A 13,897-nucleotide genomic window follows, 5' to 3' on the forward strand; every position below is an offset into this window, starting at 1 on the left:
AGCCGTCACGGATGCAATTAATGGCCCAACTGTGACTTGAAATGCTGTAATTTGTCCAAGAAGAGAAAGCAATTAATTTTAAAAACAGACGATCCAACCTCAGACCTTCCTTAAAAGCTCCTCTGCGCTTTTGGTGACCCCACCCAACTATTATCCAGGACGGTTTAGGTAACCCAGGGCAAGCCTCTTGTTGTCTTTTCTCTTCTAATTGAAGGGTGGTTTGAGGAAAATCTTCTCATGAATTCTTTGCAAACCCTCCAATGTTAAGAAATTGTGATCTTTTCAATTAGGATTCCATAAAGTGAACGCATTCTGGAACATAACTCAATTCACTGTTCTGTGGGAGGAGGAGGAGGAGGAGGAGGAGGAGGAGGAGGAGGAGGAGGAGGAGGAGGAGGGAGGGAGGAGGAGGAGGAGGAGGAGGAGGAGGATAGGAGGAGGAGGAGGAGGAGGAACATTTATAATTTCAAATGGAAGGCCGGCAATATTGCTGAACAAGTAAGCTTACCTTCCTTCTGTGATCAAAACAGGTCAAGTTCCGTGATTTTCATAAACAAATGTCTACTTGGCCATCAGCACATTTGCTGCCTGGGGCTCTCAATGGAAATGACAGAACATTTGCAAAGGTCCTTGCCAGAAAGCTCAATTTTCAATGGTCTGATACCCAACTCTTTCCACAGCCCAGATAAGACAGCTGAAATGTGAGCGTGTCAAGGAAATCTTCTATTTCCCCGAGTTTCTAAATGCCATCCCCTGTACCAGATTAAACCACACTAGGAAATGCAGCTGGGCAGCTGGCAGGTTGGCCAAGAGATGCCTGTGTTGAGTTAGGGCTTTGTGTCAGTCTTCGCTTCTAGTCAGCATCATTGTAAGAAAATCTACATCTACAATACAGACATTGTCCTGGGTAAGCAGCCATTACATATGGCTAAGTTTACAAAGCAGGCAAACAGGGCTAAGGATGTAGCAAGTGATACAGTGTACACCCAGCAAGTTCAAGGGCCTGGACTGTACGCCCTACCCCACACAAATTAAGAATGCAGAGAAGACTATACACAGATATCCCGGCTTACTAAATATCCAGAAATAACGAACAGCTCTATCCCAAAGTATTCGCTGTGGTTGGTTCTAGGTGGGGAATTTGAAAATACTTAATTTGGGAGCTGGAGAGGTGGCTCAACCATAAAGAACATTTGCCCTCTGCTGGCTTCTCTGGGCACTAGGCATGCACGTGGTGTACACACACACACACACACACACACACACACACACACACACACACACACAAAACAAAGAAAAAAAGAGGTTATGAATTTGAAAGAGAAGGTGGTTACATGGGAAGGTTTGGAGGGGTAAATGTAATTATAATCTCAAAATTTAAAAATTTTAAGATAAAAATATTTTGAAATCAAAACATTTAATTTTCTTTGTATTTTCCTCACCTTCTATAATAGATATATTTACCAAGGAGGAAAAATTACCCAGGGGAAGCTTTGTGTAACAAGAAAAACAGAAAGACAACAGAGCAGTTTATTTTGTAATAATCTTATCCAACAGGCAAATCAAAGAAAAGTGGCATAAGATTGAGTTCCTCCTTTTACAGTTTCTGCATTTTCATAGTTAGAAACTAATTTTCCTAATTAGAAAGGCAGGAAGACTTTCTAGCCCACAGCCCACTCTTACACATGCTGGCTACAGAGGGCTAAGCTTGAGCTTCTCAGGCCTGTGGTAAGTGGCTGGGGCCTAAGCAGGAGGACAAATTTGTAGAACTGATGGACACTAGGAATTCTGTTAGGGAAAGGATTTAAGATCACATAACCAAAATGTATGCATAAGGAGAAAAGTGGGCAAGTGAATAATTGCAGAGAGAGGAAGGGGAAAGGGTGACCCAGACCAAAGCAGAAGAGCAAAATCGTGATGAATAAAGGGTGCTCGGCTGTGTTCTCTGCCAGTGCAAACCGGGACAGCTTTAGCACTCTCAGGAGGTACCTTCAGCTTGAGCAAGCCCCTGTGTTCAGACCTGAGACCACAGTGTCACCCATGTGTGCTAACAGTGGCCCACTTTTAGCTATAAGCTGTCTAGGAGGCAAAAGGAGAAGTCACAAGACTGTCCTATTGTTCAGGGTTACATGTAAGAGCTACTCCAGACACCAGGTCCTAGGAGACCATCCTCCTCCAGGCCCACTCAGGGAAGGCCGGTAAAAGAACCCTTGTGGGAAGCAGTCTGAGGGGCAGCAGTCTTAACTCATCCTCTCACAAGTGGAGCACAGAAAGAAGGAAGATGCTGTTGTCCACTGTCAGTCAGAGCAGGACAGGGACCTGTAAAGACTCAGCCACTAACTGACAAGGGCTGTTTTTCTCTCAGGATAGGAACCCTGCTTTAAATGTCCTTGGCATCCCTATGGGTACGTGGTTTCTGGGTATATGGTTTCCTCTCAAATTAACTGACTCACTGTGCTTAAGACATGCGTAATCTCAAGCTGTTACGGGAACAGGTGAAAAACAGAATAGAGAGCAGTGGGGAAATTCTTTTCCATGGCTAAGTTATGATCCTCAGACACAGACTTCCCGGGAAAGCAAGGGTAAAAGCGTCTCTTCACTTTACAGTCCAAGGACTCAGGAGACTGAGGCAGGAAGGTACCCAGTTCGGCTGTATCGTTACTGAAACTTGTTCTAAAAGGGGGGAGGGAAACCTTTTTCTTACAATTTCCCACCTCAACAGTGGTCTGAACAGTGGCCCAGAAGGCATTTCCAAGTACTGGAAGCCAGCCCTCTGAGCCCAGGTTCATAACCAGCAAAAGGAACACTCACCAGGAGACCACAACGCACCTTCTTTGAAACACAAGAATTAAAATGCAGAGTTAAAACAAGAGGTGGTGTGTGGTGGCCTTCTCTAGTCTCCAGTTGAGTAGTGAGGAGCTCTCTGAACAGCCTCTGCACTGCTGCTGTATGCTCAAAGTTCTTGTATTTTCCTGAGCTACAGTTCTTATTAGCCCCAAATAAGCGGTTTTGTTTGTTTGTTTGTTTGCTGGGGGTGGGATGGGTATATAGTATATATAGACAAAATGTAAGTTTTCAACTCTTAGGTGAAAAAAACTGTGTCAGAGAAGTTATGCAAACAATAAAACCATGCGAGCTTGCTCCTGGTCATCAGTGTCCTGGTGCTGTGAGGGGCTACCTGGAGTCAACCTGTTCACTAGCGGCCACGGCCACCCTTGACTCAACAATCACAGGCTGCTTTACAGCGGCTCACTCTTAGCAGGTGGAGGACTCTCAAGTATCATTACCACAGGAAACTGTGGCCAGCAAGGACAGACAGCTCATGAGTGCGAGCCAAGTGGACAGGCAGGTGCCGCTGTGCGGCCTCCCAGGCCGGCCTGTCTTCTCACCGGCACTTGTTTCCTGGCTACCTCCTTTTATTTCCCAGTGATAAGACCGGGGCAACAGTGCTCTCAGATAAGGAGGGCAGCAGCCTCACACACACTTCATCCAATTCCACCTGCCCATTGTCTGCATGGCTGGGCAACATAAAAACTCCTTCAGATTGTGACTGGGCCTAACTCTTCAGCCAAAAAACTTGACAAACCCTCCTGTGAGATTTTGATCACTATCACAGATCCTTCAGACTTACGTGTGGACATGGCCATCAGAAACAAACTCAACAAAGTTTAATACGACCAGCCACCAAATTGTAAAACCATCAGCCGAACTCTAAACACGGATTCCACCAATACTCTCATGCTGAGATACCACTGACGGTTTTGCAAAACTCAGGTTCCTGAGTCTGGCACATGAAACTCCAATTCCCCAAGCTCAAAAGGCAGTTCAAAATTCAGAAATGGGCTCAGCCAATTAACTCTATGGACTAATGCACTACGGGAGGATTTCTGGTGGTCAGGTAAAAGCCAGCATCCACCGGCCATTCCCCTCTACCAACAGGAATCAATTTCACCTCCTCCTACCCTAAACTCCCAGCAACTCACAGGTCTCTATACAGCAGCATAATTCCCACCCCACCCCCATCCCTGCTGCTCTTGCTCTCCGCATCCTTCCAGTCCCTCTGCTGTGCTCCTGCTCCTCCCTCGGTTCTCTGTTCTCTTCCCCTGCTATTATTTCTCCCTCTCTGATAGTCCTGGCCCGTCTATGTTCAGTCTACTTTCAATCTCTGCTCTGCAGGCTTCCCGATGCCTCTGCCTGTGTTCTCATGTGCGCCCCACCCCCCACACACATCTACAATGTAAAGCTGCCCCTTAACTACACTATGGACTGGCCATGCCATCAGTTTACATATATAGCACACAGGGCCTTCCCTCAGACAGGCCCTTGGTGTCCCTGCTGTCACTTTCCCAATAGCTCATGGCTGTCCTCTCACATCACCCACCACTGCTGTCCTGCTACCTGATGACTTAGAAAACCTGCTACTGTCACTCTCGAAGGCTCCTACTCAAGACTCAGAAGAGAAAGGGTGGCATAGGGTCAGACTGCCCTTGCTCGATGCCCTTCCTTGGCACACTTCTGTGGGTACCTTGTGAGCCCTTTCAGTCAACCGTCTCCAGTTCTTCATCTCAACTAGGCTCTGTAGGGCTGCAGCCCAGCATTAGTAATCGCTCAACAACAGCGAAAAATGTATGAATCCTGCTGGTGACCGCACCGATCGATCGATCCTAGGGTACTGACAACACAGACCCTCCAACTCTGACAGATAAAAATCACACTCATTTCCAGACCACACCTTTCACCATGTCTTTCATAACTTGATATTCGTTGTACTCTGAAGCACGCTTAAAAGTTGACTATGTGGATTTTTACCTGTAAACACCTTCCAAATTAGTATCTGCTAAAAAGAACTGCATGGAAGAGAACAACTGACCTGTTGCAAGTTTTCTCAGCTCAAGAAATAAGGAAATTGCTGATATGGTACGGAGAACCAGCTCATTAAGGCTGACAAGAGGAACAGTCTGCCTTCTTTCAAAACAGATAGGAAAGGTCATTAACTGATAAAAGCGATCTTGGGTAAGAGTCCTGTTCTCACCTTTTCCCACCCCTCCACATGCTAATGCTAATCACTCCTGGTCAAAAACAGACAGCCAATCACATCATCAGGGAAAGTAAATAGGAAAATAAAGATAAAAACTGTCACCCAACTTCAGGCCAGGGGCAGTAATATCCAAATAACTGTGAGGTGTTAGGAAAACTCAATTTTCTCTCTCTCTCTCTCTCTCTCTCTCTCTCTCTCTCTCTCTCTCTCTCTCTCTCTCTCTGTGTGTGTGTGTGTGTGTGTGTGTGTGTGTGTGTGTGTGTGTGTGTGTGTGACTGAAAAGAGTCTCAGGCATCATCTTCAAGAAAGCTGTTCACTTCTTGAAACAGAGTTTCTCACTGGCCTGGAACTTAACCACTTAGGCTAAGTTGGCTGTCCAGTAAGCCCGAAGAATCCTATACAGTCCTCTGCCCTGCTTCCCCGTCTCCCCTACCCCTCCATACCTGGGTCCCAGGTTAGCACTCAGGTTCTTGTACCTTGCAAGCACTTTAGTAGTTGGGCTAGTATCTCTAACTGAAGTTCAATGTTCGGAGCATTAGAAACAGATCGGGGAAAAGAGCTGGGTAAGCCAGCACACAGGTCTGTGATCTCAGGACTCAAGAGTCTGAGGCAGGAGAATATCAACCTGAAGGCCATCCTCAGCTACTTAGCAAGGTTTCTTTTCTTAAGACTTTAAACTGTGTGAACACAGATGCCCTGGAGGCTGGAGCAGTTATAAGCCACCTGATGTGGTTGGGTCCGTGTCTTTTCTTTCTCAGAGAAGAAAAAGAAAGACTTCCTTTAAAAAAAAAAAATCCCCTCCTCCCTATCCACCCCACCTCTCACAGGATTGGTCTGGTAACAGAGACCATATTCCTAGCTATTTGGAAGCTAAGGCAAGTTCAAGGCCAGCTTAGACAACTGGAGACCCTGTCTCATATGAAAACTCAAAAGGGCTGAGGGTGGTGTTCAGTGATAAAGTTATTTATCCAGTATACTCAAAAGAACTTTCTCAGGACAGTACCTTTAGAAGACAATACCTTTTTGACCGTAAGGAGGAAAATCTAAAATCAGGAGCAGGAAGTAGTGACTTCTGCTTGCAGTACCAGCAGTCAGGAGGGTGACTAAGAATTCAAGGCCAGCTGGATTACAGAGTGAGTCTCAGGAAACAAAACAAGAGATGTGCGCTCACTGGCTGCTCTTCCTGGAAATCTGGGTTTGGTTCCCAGCACCAGTATGGTAGGCAGCTCACAACCATCTCTAACTCTACTCTCAGAGGATCTGACGCCCTCTTCTGGTCCTGTTAGGTACAGGCACACACATAGTATATAGAAATACATACAGGCAGACAGCCATAAACATTAAAAATAGTAATAATGAAAAGGCAGGTTAAATTATTTGACTTTAGTGTGTGTGTGTGTGTGTGTGTGTGTGTGTGTACGCATTGTTTTTTTAAAAAAAAAAACTAGGAAAAAAAATCAAGGAAATATGAACTACAGTTAGTAACTCCAGACACCCAATCAACCTGGTGATAATTAGCACAACAAATTACTACACGTGAATCATGATATTTTAAAGTAAAATACATAATAGACAAATACCTTTGCAAACAAGCCTATAGAAATTACTTTCTATATTCATTTATAGAGTCCCATTTTCCTTTCTGCTCAAAGCCTCAAGTGGCTTTTCCGCTCACTCAGAATGTAATTCCAGGAGTCTGAACAGTCAGACCCAGTTCCTTCTTTTATGGTCTTCTTAGGGTTCCTTTCCAAGCTGGCTTCCGCCTCAGCACCCAGCTTTCCTTTGTCAATATGTCTATCAGTGACAGTCACACAACCAGTCTTTCACTGTCTGACCCAAGGGGTACAAATGCCCCTTTCTCCAAAGTCTTCCCAACCAGCTAGCTAAAACAGACGGGACCCCACCCTGCCCAGGCCCTGTTCTATTTTCTCCCATCACTAGTCCAAACCCTTTTTTGAGCCTGTCCCTTTTAATACAACTAGCTGAACAAACATTTGACTTGCTGTGCCCTCAGACTCAGGTTTTGGATCCACGACGGCCATGCAGATCACCTGTTTTACAAAGGGCTGAACTGTATCTAAGTGTACTTAAATGTTTGAAAGAACCAGGGTCACTCCTGTGAGCTTCACAGCTAGGCAGCTACACGGGATCTACAAAAGTTGGCTCCAGTTGGCCTCTATCTCTACACTTTTGAGTTTCATTCTGCCTACTTTTAAAACTGTTTTGTGTCTCCTATTGGCTACCACTGCTTGGCTGTCTCTCAGTGGGACCTAGCCTCTCTTCAGGGGTACAGCAGGTCTATGAAGTAAGAGCATATACAAATGGAGTTGTTCTACCATTAAAGCCTTACACTACAGTAACTTTAGCCCAGGCAAGCATACATTTCCTGGATTTTTCAAGGGCCTCTTAGCTTCCTTCTGGGTATCAATCCTCGGAAGGAAAAGGTAGCTAGTTACTAGTCCCAAAATGTAAATTCTGACGTTATCAATCTTACATCATAATGCCCTTACTAAAAGTGCTGGTATCTCCTTCATCTATAAACCAAACAATCGTCTTATTAAATTGAAGGAGGGGGGGAGGGAGGGAAAAGAGGGGAGGAGGAAGGGAGGAAGAAAGGAGGAAAAGGAGGAAGGGAGGAGGAGGAGGAGGAGGAGGAGGAAGAGGAGGAGGAGGAGGAGGAGGATTACAGAGTGAGTCTCAGGAAACAAAACCAGAGATGTGCGCTCACTGGCTGCTCTTCCCGGAAACCTGGGTTTGGTTCCCAGCACCGGGAGGAGGGAGGAGGAGGAGGAGGAGGAGGAGGAGGAGGAGGAGGAGGGAGGAGGAGGAGGAGGAGGAGGAGGAGGAGGAGGAGGAGGAGGAGAGGCAACAACGACGACGATGATGATGACAACAACGACAACCACTACCACCACAAACTGAAGGAGGTTTTGTCTCTTTAAAGACCAAGTCTCATGTAGCCTTGAACTTCTAAACCTGCCTGCCTCTACCTCTTGAATGCCGGGAGGCTTTCATATGAAGAAGAATGAGCCAGGTGTGGTGGCACACAAACTCAGGCTCCATTTCTTATCTTACAAGATTCAAGAAGCAAACTACTTTCACACAGTACTGTACACAGACTCTCAGTGCGAACTTCTGGCCCAGGCTGCAAAACCTGTAATAATAACTCACAACCTCATAACCTCCCTCTCCCAATTCAGGCCTTCCCTGAATACTCCCTAAGGCTAGCCAGTCTAACTGCAGGGCTGAGAGGCTGGGACCCTGAGCATCAGGGAGCAGCTCTCCACCTGCTCCGCTCTCTTCAGATCACAGATAAAGAGGAAGTCCTCACTGCCTAGAAGAAAACAATGAGGAAATCTTAACATTTAAGGGTGACACACACTTAACTTCCAGATGGGCTTTGGGAAAGCATGGCCAACTATAAAACTAGTGTACACTACATGTACACTTTTGGTGTCGCTAGCACGACGATCCCTACTGATTTGAGCATATTGGTTCTATAAGCATGAAAATGTACGTGGAGAGGTAAGGAGTCACATCGTCTGTCTGAACAAACTACTCTGGCAATTGTCTCCAGAGCTGAGACTTCATGTGATCTGTCACTAACATGTAATTCCAGAGATTTATTTTCAAAACCACAACACAATTTAGTGGTCTCTTCCTCAATTTAATCTTATTACTGAAAGGGCGTTTATTTTATTTACATTTATCTATTGTGTGTTATGTTGTATAACAGTGCAAATGTACCTTGTCGTGGCAGAAGTGTGAAAGTCAAGAGGACAGTTTGGGGGAGCCCGCTCTCCCCTACCCTGTGGGATCTTTCTGAGGACCAAATTCAGGTCTTCAGGTTTAGCAGCAACCACCCTTTACCTAATGAGCCACCTGGAGGGAGGCTCATTTCCCCCTTTCTCATTTTTTGTTTGTTTGGGTTGTTTTGTTTTGCTTGACTTTTTTTTTACTTTCCAGAAGGTTCTCAGTGTTAGTCATCTGGCCTGGAACTCTATGTAGACCAGGCTGGCTTGGGCCTCACAGAGATCCATCTACTCTGCCTCCTACGTGCTGGGATTAAAGACCTATGCCACCGCATCTGACCCTCAATCTGTGACAAAGATACTAAGTCAGAGAACATCGGGGAGAAAGCTCTGGCCTAATGGTTCTCAAACTACTCCGTTAGTCCACACATACAGCCAGCCACCGGTGGCCTCTTGGGTCACTCAGAAAGAATTGTTCTTAGCAGGATGCAGCTTCTTGACATGAGCAGGAATGGTGGTCAAGATGTTCCATGCCTTTCCGCCTTTTTTCTTGCAATCCCTCACTTGACTTAAAAGAAAGGAGAGATCCAACTATGCTTGTTTTCTTATACCATCTGCTGCCTGAAAACTTAGACCAGAAACTGGATTTAAAAGCCAAAGTTATAAAAGCACTGGCTATACATTTAAAACAAACACCAACTAGTGTGGCCCTGCTCAAAAACGCTTAGCCCCAAAATATCCATGCTCTGAAACCATTCCTGCCACCGACTGGCTCTGTGCCTGGAAGAACGCCAAACTTCACCCATACAGTAAAGGTTTCTGTACTTCACACATACAAAAGTTTCCAATGAGTCCCTTCCTTCCCTTGAGTCCACCCCACTTCTATTTCAGGTTCACTCCAATGGAAATACAGTTCTAACAATGCCCTCCATTCCAAAACCATCTCCTTTCTAAAGGCAGCTTTGGCTAATCTCTGTTAATCCTGAACATGATCACTGCCACTTCTACGACTCATTTAGCCCTACTAGGGCCCAGCTAGTTCCTACCACGCATACACCTCTGGGACTGCACTGGGGAGCACCAGGCTGTAGTCTTGAATTGACCGAATCTATCACGAAAACTGTTTTTTCCTCAAGGTTCTTTATCTCTAATTACCAAACCGAAGTGCTCAAAAGCGGAGTGGTCACTCTCACTAAAAGGAATGACTGTGAAAATCTTAAGTACGGTACAGAGGAGCCCTAGCCAGGTTAATTTAGACGGGCTCTCCCTTCGAAATGACAAAGTGCCTATTTTAGAGACTCAAATTATACCTCTGCCTCCACTATCGCAGGTACAACACTGAATTTCCCCACCATCTTATGACTCGTTCCTTTTAACAAAGAAGTCCTGAACACAAGAAAGCTTACGTGTCTTTCTGGAGATCAAGTTGAGAGGCACACATTGAGTGAGGCCAGTGTACTCACTCATCTAATCCCAAAGTCTTGCCCTTGAGAGATGCTCTCCATCCTCGTCTAACCACTGCTGCCTTTGCGCTGAGTCGCTGGCAGCTACCCGAGAAGCCTCCGGGGAACCCGTAACGCCGCCCTCCCGCTAGCCAGGATGCCGGATGCAAGCGATGGTATCCACGAAAGGGGCTCTCACCTGTAAGCAGCCACGGCGCGGGTCTGCCAGGTATTTCTGGGCGGTCATGCAGCTCCCACGAAGAAAAGTTCCTGTCGCGCGGGACGCCCTCCGCGGCCGAGCCCTGCGGCCAGAGCTGCGCCCCGCGCGCATCGCCCCGAGCACCGCCGGGCTGCGACGCCGCCTGTCCTGGCCGGCATCCCTCGGGATTGGGGCGCCGCCGCGGGCCCACTCGCTTCAGCTCCGAGGCGCGGGGCAGGACGAGTCGCGAGGCCAGCACGAAGCCCAGCACGAGCCCGAGCAGCATGCTGAGCCAGGCGCGCCGGCCGCGCGCGGCCATGCCCGCGCCCTCCGCCCGCCAGGCCGCTATCCCCGCTGCAGGCTCCGCGCGCCTTCAGCCCGCCGCCCCGCCCGCGGAGCCAGCCCGCCCTAGCGCCGCCTGGCCCGGCCCGGGCAGCGCCGCGACCGCCGCGGGTCCGCCGCGCCCATCGCGGCTCCCGAGCCGCCCGCAGGCCCCGCGCCGGCGCTTTGTTCCGTGCGCCCGCCCGCACAGCCGCCCTGCGCCTTTAAGAGGACCATGCCCGGCGCGCCTCCCAGCGACTCCGGCGCGAGACAACAGCAGCTCCTGCGGCTCGCGTCCCCAGGCTGGCTCGGCTCCGCTCGCGCTGCCGCCCTCTCGGTGCCCTGCGCCGCCTCTGCAGCTACACATCCTCCGGCTTAGCGCGCCATTGCAAAGGCCCCTCACGTCACGCACCGCGCGTCCAAAGCAGCCCCGCCGGCGGCGTGCCGTGGCCCCTCTCGGGATCCGTCCGCGCCTCGTGATTGGCGCAAAAGTGAATGGGGGCAGTTCACGTGGCCAAAGTTTAACAAAAAAAAAAAAAAAAAAAAAAAAGCACCCGCCCGCAGTCTGCGGCCCGGCTGAAGGGGTGTGGGTTAGCACGGACTAGAGCGTGGCGGGCGGACTCTAGTCCCCGCTACCCGGTACCCGCGGCCACACCCCCGTCGCCAGCGCTCGGAGCTGGCGGGGCACCGCACGTGGACTGAGTTGACCGGCTCCCCAGATGCCCCTAGAACTGCCACGCCCTACCCTCCCCAGGCCGACCTCCCGGCTCGGTGGCCAGGGCTGCCGGGTCCACACTGCAGCTTTGTACGCTGCGGGCGTAGCCGGAGCCACACCGCCACGGTTCACCTTGGAACGCTTGGGGATTTGCGGGCTGAGAGCGAAGCGAGAATTACCTAAGTAGCTAAGGCTGACCTCGAACTCAGAGAACTCAGAGGTGTCCGTCTCTGCCTCTCAAGCGCTGGGCTTGAAAGCGAGCGCCACCAAGCCAGGCATATTCGTTTTTAAGAGATGGATGGGTAAATTACCACTAGATGATCAATACTCATATTTAATCCCAGGGAGCAGGGAGCTGGTTAGTACCCCTCACCTAAGCCCGTCAATATTTTCAAGAGTAGATTTATAAAATGGATATGGATTGTGTACTTAGGGGTGGAGGTCGGGGCACACGGTTCCTCCGGAGCCATACACCTAGTTTTTTTTTTTTTTTTTTTTTTTTTTTTTGTTTTGTTTTTTTTTTGTTTTTTTAAATAGGATTGATCTCTCACTGTCTTAGGGGTCTCCTGATAGGCTAGGCTCGCTGAATGGATTTTTAAGTTGATACCAGTTTCCCTTACATTTGCTTGCTCTTAACTTTTATACATTTTGTTAAAAACAAACGCACTTCAACTAGGGTGCCTACACGACAAATGTTTGTAAATACCAATTTTATTTCTTGGTCACCAATGTATTAGAACCTGAGAGGTTCTTTAAGAAAGAGCTTAATAGAACCCAGATGCTAGCTGAAACTGAAGATTACCTTGAACTACAGATCCTCTTGCTCATGGAGTTGAAGTGGCCTGAATTCGAGGCTTATGTGGTACCACCCCTGTTTTAAAGGGCGCCAGGGGTGAACCACTGGATCTCTGATATACTAAGCCAGTACTCTATGAACTATGGTCCCAGAGCCTGAGAAGTTCTCATTTAATCAATTGAAAAGACAGGATTCCGTGTTTGGGGGCCTACTCTTGTATCTCATTTCCATGATTAATAAATCAAACAACTGAAATATTCCAGTTTAAGCAAGCCGTGGAGTTATGTGAGGCACAATTCCTCTCTGCCACTGAATGGTGGTTACTCCTGTTTATTCTTTGGATAGTACCACTTTCTTTGACACTTGTGATTTATTTAAAAAATAGTTCATCACCCCCTTCCCCTGACTCCCTCTGTAAGAGATGGTCCGCATCTAAGAATAAAATATTCATTGTGCAGTGAAAACCAGATTCCAGTAGTGGTCTCTGGGAAATACAGGACACCTAGCCATGAATCACAGGCTGGGAAACCATAGAGAAAGGTTCCAGTAAGACCATAACCACAAACACCAAGACATCCCCAGAGCCCCCAAATTCAGCAGCTGCCCCATAATTCACGCTCATTTACATAAAGCACAAATCTGGCAAGACACAGATGTTCAACTTTGTGACATAGTCAATGCCTTCAGTATCTTCGAGCCTGCTTCAGACGCGTCTATATTTCCTAACCTGAAGTCGAATGAAAAGGCAGGAGTGTGTGCTGGGAATAGGCTGAGAATGTTGAACATCTTGTTCCTAGTCTCCCGCTTCCTAGAAGTCCCTCAGTTACCAAGTCAACAATCCATGAATAGAGAAGCTTTGAGCTAGAGCTGCTCCTGGGAGAGTGAAAAGTGTGGCATTTACTTAGTGCGCGTGTGTACGTGCTCGTGCTCATGCTGATACACATGTGGCGGCAGAAGACAACTTTCAGAAGTTGGTTCCCTCTTCCCGCTATGTGGAGCCTGATGACTGAACTTAAGTCATCAGGCTTGGCGCCATCTTGCTAACCCCTTCGTGTAGATGTTTGATAACACACATCCCACCTGAACTGGATGCGCGTTCAGCCCGGAATGGGATGTGAGTTCTACACTGAGTCAGTGCTACTTGGCCAAACCCAGAGTCTTAGGATCTGACAGTCCCTTGGTTTCTATATGGGTGTTTCTGCAGCAGCACCCAAAGGGCTCTGTGGTAGCAGTCTAGGCTGTGTTTCAAAATTTATTCAGAGGTGGCAGATCACCTACCTTTCTGCTCACGTGAGTGCAAGTCTTTATGACGTAATTAAGACTGATTTCTGCCTACGTCCATGTTCTTACAACATGCAGCTTTGTTCCCTCACATGGTACATTTGATTGCCTCTTTATAACAGGTATAACATCTTGTATGATTTGCTGAAATTTCTTGGAAACCTTTGGTAAATACCTCAATTGTTTGTTGGCAGCACGCCTCAAATAACTGTCAAGAGTTCCCTAAACAAGCTTCTTTAAACACAGCAACTGGCCTCAAGCCCCAAACAGAGGTCCCTGGGAAAAGGAGTCATCTTTTTTAATAAAAAAAAAAAAAAGTTTTTTAAAGTTTCAGACACGCTTCTTTTGTTCTT

The 13,897-nt window shown here is 47.7% G+C and overlaps 1 protein-coding gene across 1 annotated transcript in view; it reads right to left on the reverse strand.

The window, feature by feature from the left end:
- The window catches only part of Chsy1 (chondroitin sulfate synthase 1), a 61,124-nt gene extending 50,371 nt beyond the window's left edge, over positions 1-10,753 (reverse strand). Inside the window, 3 exon segments of the mRNA XM_032893449.1 lie at positions 10,432-10,457; positions 10,459-10,497; positions 10,499-10,753. Of these exon segments, the coding sequence (XP_032749340.1) occupies positions 10,432-10,457; positions 10,459-10,497; positions 10,499-10,750 (317 nt within the window). The 5' untranslated portion in view covers positions 10,751-10,753.
- Positions 10,754-13,897: the final 3,144 nt, after the last annotated feature.

Source organism: Rattus rattus, chromosome 2 (assembly GCF_011064425.1).
Source record: "Rattus rattus isolate New Zealand chromosome 2, Rrattus_CSIRO_v1, whole genome shotgun sequence".
Classification (NCBI taxonomy): Eukaryota; Metazoa; Chordata; class Mammalia; order Rodentia; family Muridae; genus Rattus; species Rattus rattus.